The sequence below is a fragment of the Papaver somniferum genome, unplaced genomic scaffold, assembly GCF_003573695.1.
Source record: "Papaver somniferum cultivar HN1 unplaced genomic scaffold, ASM357369v1 unplaced-scaffold_99, whole genome shotgun sequence".
Lineage (NCBI taxonomy): Eukaryota > Viridiplantae > Streptophyta > Magnoliopsida > Ranunculales > Papaveraceae > Papaver > Papaver somniferum.
In genome coordinates, this window is record NW_020653081.1 from 5,679,951 (window position 1) to 5,685,549 (window position 5,599).

Genomic DNA, 5,599 nt, shown 5'->3' on the forward strand with positions numbered 1-5,599 from the left:
CGACCCTTAGAGTGATAGCTACATAGAATAAAAGGTTTTTTAGTCGTTCGGTTCTAAATATATAGAGTTAACGACTCTATATGACCTAAAAGATGGAGTCGTCATCTTTTAGGAACCTCATTGGCGATTTTTCATAAGTGAACAATGGAGTCGTTTATTTTGGTGCCAATTCATTGACGGCTCTACATGGTCGTTAGTTAATTGTACTCACGACCTAACGACCCTGACACTGAGCTGTTGCATAGGGACCATGAATCGACCACCTGGAGCACCATTCATGCGATTTGAAGAGTATAGGAAGTTTACCTGATTGTTTAGAGCTTGGGGTTCCTCATTTTGAGTGTTGGTTCCTTCATTTTGAGCAATGAGATCTTCATTTGCACCATTGTTCATAGCTTCCTCTATCAACATCTCCTCATCAAACATCCAATCCATATGATTAGTTGAGACAATCTTGCCATCAACGCAATCATTGTTGTTGTTTGAAGCTTCACCAACATCATTTCCTCCACTAGAATCACTCATTTCAAATAACCCTAAGTTTTCCCCCAAAACTCAACTTCTTCTTCTCCACAACACAAAAACACAATTTTTCTTTTATCAAATTTTTATCCCTAAATCTGATTTTAATCTACCAAATTAATTAACAACTAATCAAGATTCAATTAACACTAATAATTCAAGGGTAGTTTAGCCATTTCTAAAAGAATGGGTTAAGAGATAACTCCCAATTACTATTTCATGACCTTTTTTTTATCCTGTAGCTAGGGATCCCCACTTACTATCTGAGGGCCCCCAATTCAGCCCTGATATAAAAGCGGCTTCGATTTTCGACAACGTAATCTACCATCTTCTCCTCTTTGGTTGTCTTAAGATAAGAGTAAGGGTGTCTTTGTTTTCTCCCGAAAAATAAGAGTGGGTCCCACTTCAATGCAAAGCCGGACGTTTTGTCTTTAAACGACTCACACGTGGCACCGCAGCTGTCACTCTTTCTCTTCTCTACTCTTTCCGCAGGTCACTATCTCTTTATTTGGTCTTCTTCAGAAATGAAATGAGAAATTTTCAGAGCGCTCCATCCAAATCATCGAAGTAAACGAAAAAAAAGACTCCAAGGAAAACCCTAGAAATAAGAATATTTCTTCTGTTTCTGTTTCGTCTCTGACGATTAGGTAATTTCTTGGATTAATTCTGATTTTGCGTGTATTAGAGGTACTAATTTGATGATTAAGAGCTTTCGTGTGGGAATAGATATTTTCTTGTAATTTTGTATTTATGTCTCTTTTTTCTTGGTTTTGATTGTAGAAAGTAGGAAAAATGGTTGAAGGAGTAGTAGCTCAGGATTTGGATATGTGTTTTCAAAAGCTTGTGATGGTTGGAGTAGGAGGTGGTGGAAAGATGATGACGAATAATTGGAAGGATCTTCCAATGGAGCTTCTATTGAGGATTCTTTCGCTTGTGGATGATCGTACGGTTATTGTAGCTTCAGGAGTGTGTACTGGTTGGAGAGATGCTGTATGCTTGGGTCTTGTGAGTCTCAATATCTCATGGTAATAATCTTGATTTTCTGTTTTATTTTTTTATTTTATTTTTGCTGACTTTAGTTGTTTCTGGATAATGGAAAATGCATTCTGATTGCGCATAATTCGCTCTTGTTTCTTACTGTCCGATTACTATTGGTGTGGTTAATTTGATTGCCTCAAGGTTATTTACATGTGGAATCATGCTTTAGGCTGATTAGTTTGGGTGTAGAATGCATCTTAAGCTGTTTTCTGTTTCCGTGATAGATATACTGGTATTTTGCATCATTTGTTCACAGGAGTTTTATTTCTTTTTTCTTTCTTCTACGTGTTAGGCAATTTAGGTAAGGACCACTCAATTTCACATTGTGAGTTGTTTGGTCACAGACCCATATTAGCTTGTTTTTGCTTTGTGTTTGTTCCATGTGATTCAGCTTTGTGATATGTGCCCCATAAGAGTTGTTCTGTCTGAATTAGCTTTTTGTCCTCTCCATGTGGTTTGGCTCTGTGTATGCTGCGTTTGATCTTCTTTCTGTTGTGTTATTCCCGCAAAATGGCTTGATATATTTTTGGGCACCATCTGCATTTGTAATCACTGTTGTCATAGTTGTTCTTATGATTTCTCTATTGTTTTTTCTTTTGTTGTGCAGATGGTAAATGTTGAATTTTTAGTTTTATTGTTTCTCAGTGGTCAGTAGATATGTATGTTATAGAAAGGAAGAAAGAAACTTTACAAGTACGTACTACCTGACAGTGGTGCAAGTCATGACTTCATTCATCTAATGAGACTAAATAGTGGTCAGTTATAGAGTTCTAGTTGTTGAATTAATAGAAGCATGCTGGAGCTCCTTTTTGAGATTATATTTTTCTTCTTAAGAATCAAATATGTTTGAGTCTGATTGTCTTATGTGTTGTGTTTTTTGTTTCATCTTTCCTATAAACACAAAAACACAACTAAATACTTATATAACAGCTAGCTACATCTGTGAGGTTGCTGATTTTGTTAAATTTGACACGCGGTCCAAGGATGGGTTACCATTGTATCTCTTACAAGCTACTGAGTTGTTTGATCCTCTAGGCTTGAGCAATTCAATTTCTGGGGCTCCTTGATTGGTAGACCAGAGTATACTTGATTGGTAGGGTTTGTTGATTTTGGAGAGCTCAGAGTGTGTTCCCGTGATTCAAATCACAATGGGTTGTTTAGTAGTGTCGACTTACATGTCTTTATATGAGTTGTCGCTTATGTTGTGGCCTTCAAAAGCTCTGAATTTAAGCAGCAGCAGCTTGATTCTAACTTAAGGAGGGGCCCTATTATTGTGGGTTTTTGAATTTGTAGCATATGATTACCTCCATGATTATCTCGAAACTCTTATTAATTTACTCTTGCAGCAGCTGAAATCTTAAGTAAACCAATGTGGGAGATTGCAAGTTGACTGACATGACCTCGTTTGCAGGTGCAAAAATAACATGAACAACCTTTTGCTGTCACTAGCGCCCAAGTTCACAAAGTTACAGACTCTATCCTTGCGCCAAAATACACCTCAACTTGAGGATAACTCCATTGAGGCTATCGCGAGCTGGTGTCATGATCTTACAGACTTGGATCTTAGCAAAAGCCTCAAGCTTACTGATAGCTCCCTGTATGCAGTAGCCCATGGCTGTCCTCTACTGACTAAGCTTAACATCAGTGGTTGTCCGACCTTTGGTGACGCGGCTCTTGCGTATCTGACTAGTTTCTGCAAGAACTTGAAAAGCCTGAACCTCTGTGGGTGTGTGAAAGCTGCATCTGACAGAGCCCTGCAGGTAAGAAAGAATTGCGAGATATAAGTCTTATTAAAGATTAGGTGTTTCTGTTTAACTTTTGTCTGTTCCATCTGCAGGCTATTGCATACAATTGCAGCCAAATGCAGTATTTGAACCTTGGATGGTGCGACAGTGTTACTGATGCAGGAGTGACGAGTTTAGCATTTGGATGCCCGGATCTTAGGTCGTTGGACTTGTGTGGCTGCGTCCTTATAACAGGTAGAATCTCTGCCGATCATTATTTGTATATCCATCTTGGAAAAATGAGAAAGTAATGTTGAAGAAAAAGGAGCTTGTTAATTCAACAAAATGTCCTCATTGACTTCTTGTTAGCAACATTCTTGTAGTTTTAGTATTTTATTTATGGTGAATATTTGACATCTTTTCCCATATATACAGGTATGTCACTGCGTGTCTATTCTTCAATCAGCAAGTTACTGGATTGAAGCAATTGCTTTGTGAATATCGAAACAAATTATTTTTGACCTATATGCATGTAGCTATTTAGTTTATTATACTTAATACTAAAGACCAATTAATTCTTTTGGTCCTCATGGTTGATATTTGGGTGCCTTCATGTTGTTGATGCTAAAGTTTTGAGTCCATAGGGATTAAAAGAATGTAGTTTGAGAGCTCTTTAAATTCATATCTGAATTGAAACTAGAACTGTTGTTTTTCTCCATGTAGACTCTATTACCATCTTTTCTTTCCTAACAGAAAATTATCTTGGCTTCAGGTTCTTAGTAGTACTTCACTGATTTAAGTTGTGCATGTTTTGGTTTTCTTACCATAAGAGTATAGATGTTGTTGAAAAGTTGTCATATTCTAGTATCTTCAGTGAGGCACAAACTTTTCTATATTTGTGCTCCGGTCATAAACTGAAAGGATCCGTTTGTTTTTGTTTTTGTGTCTCTGTAGATTGAAAGGTGTTAATAGTGTATTGCCTTAAGAAATGTCAATCTTGTTCCCAGAACAGCCAATATTTAGTACTTGTCAGGCTAGATTAAAAAAATTAACCTTTGATTCTCAACCATCTGAGTTGTGGCTTTTCTTCGTATATGTAACCTTCTTCCACCTTTCCAGATGAGAGTGTGATTGCTTTGGCGAGTAAGTGCATTCATTTGAGATCTCTTGGGTTATACTACTGCCAGAACATTACGGACAAGGCAATGTATTCTCTAGCCAACAGCCGATCTAAGAGCAGCACCGTGAAGCATGATAATGATTTGTGGGAGTCTGTCAAAAGCAGCAGTACCAGTAGTAACAGTGGTCAAAGCAGGTACAAAAATGACGAAGAGGGGTTGGAAAAGCTAAACATCAGCCAGTGTACTGCTCTCACTCCTCCGGCTGTTCAGGCTGTTTGTGACTCGTTCCCTTCTCTCCATACCTGCGCTGGGCGGCATTCCCTCATTATCAGTGGCTGTCTTAACCTAACATCTGTTCACTGTTTATGTGCTCTCCAAGCGCCTCGTGTTGCTACCAGCAATCTTACTTCTCATTCTCATGCTCACTAGGTTCCAGTTACAAAAGAAACATGAAATGAAAGCAGGAGTAACAGAAGAATATATTGCAGGGGTGGTGCTCCCAAACAAGGTGTGGTGTGTATATTGCTCTTCTTTATTTGAACGAACTATTTAAGCACTTTTATTGGTGTATCAAGACATGAACACTGTTGTCATGTTGTGTCAAAACATAATCAACTCTTAGATGTGTCATAAATAAGCCTCTGAGTCGAACAATGTTTGTTTCTTATATTTGTTCTGATGTAACAGTGCTGTCAGCTTAAATCATGATGAAAATATTCTGCATTTATTCAGTTCTTAATCTCTAGCCTAGTTGTAGTCAACTTCACTCCTCTTTGGGGTATATGAGCCAATGCAGTGGCTACCTATTTTTTTTTTGATTAAGTTACAAATTTCATGAGTAACAAAAGATGGGAGGGAAAATAATTTGACTAACAAAAGATGTGATTGTCTGGTCCCAAATTTTGATCGATAAATTTCCTGTTTGTCTTTTATCTATTGCATGATTGGCCATGCCATCTCTGATTTCCTTCTTTGTATTTGTATTGGATCACCTGTTGTATTCTTTCCTTTATTTTTTCGATCATCCTTGAAATATACCAAGGTGAAGTAGCGGGTCAGGTGACGAATCGAAGGAGGAAAGTCTTTTGGCCATTGCCTTTCCGTTGGGTCCTGTATGCCAAAACTAAAGCCCACGTTTCTACCTGATTCACCTTCTCAGTGATTTCTTTTCTTTTTCTTCTTTTCTTTTTTTTT

The 5,599-nt window shown here is 37.8% G+C and overlaps 1 protein-coding gene across 5 annotated transcripts; it reads left to right on the forward strand.

Annotated features, from left to right (window-relative positions):
- Positions 1-1,017: 1,017 nt before the first annotated feature.
- LOC113346432 (F-box protein SKP2A-like) lies at positions 1,018-5,139 on the forward strand. Of its 5 annotated transcripts, none has more exons than XM_026589967.1 (5): positions 1,018-1,169; positions 1,303-1,547; positions 2,972-3,320; positions 3,398-3,539; positions 4,404-5,139. In XM_026589967.1, exons 2-5 carry the CDS (start codon positions 1,315-1,317, stop codon positions 4,832-4,834), a joined length of 1,155 nt encoding a protein of 384 aa, XP_026445752.1. In that variant the 5' UTR covers positions 1,018-1,169; positions 1,303-1,314; the 3' UTR covers positions 4,835-5,139. The 5 variants fall into 5 exon arrangements, with proteins under 5 accessions (XP_026445752.1, XP_026445753.1, XP_026445755.1 ...); XM_026589968.1 differs by having other exon boundaries at positions 1,045-1,209; XM_026589970.1 differs by lacking the exons at positions 1,018-1,169; positions 1,303-1,547 and adding an exon at positions 1,995-2,026.
- The last annotated feature ends 460 nt before the right edge of the window (positions 5,140-5,599 follow it).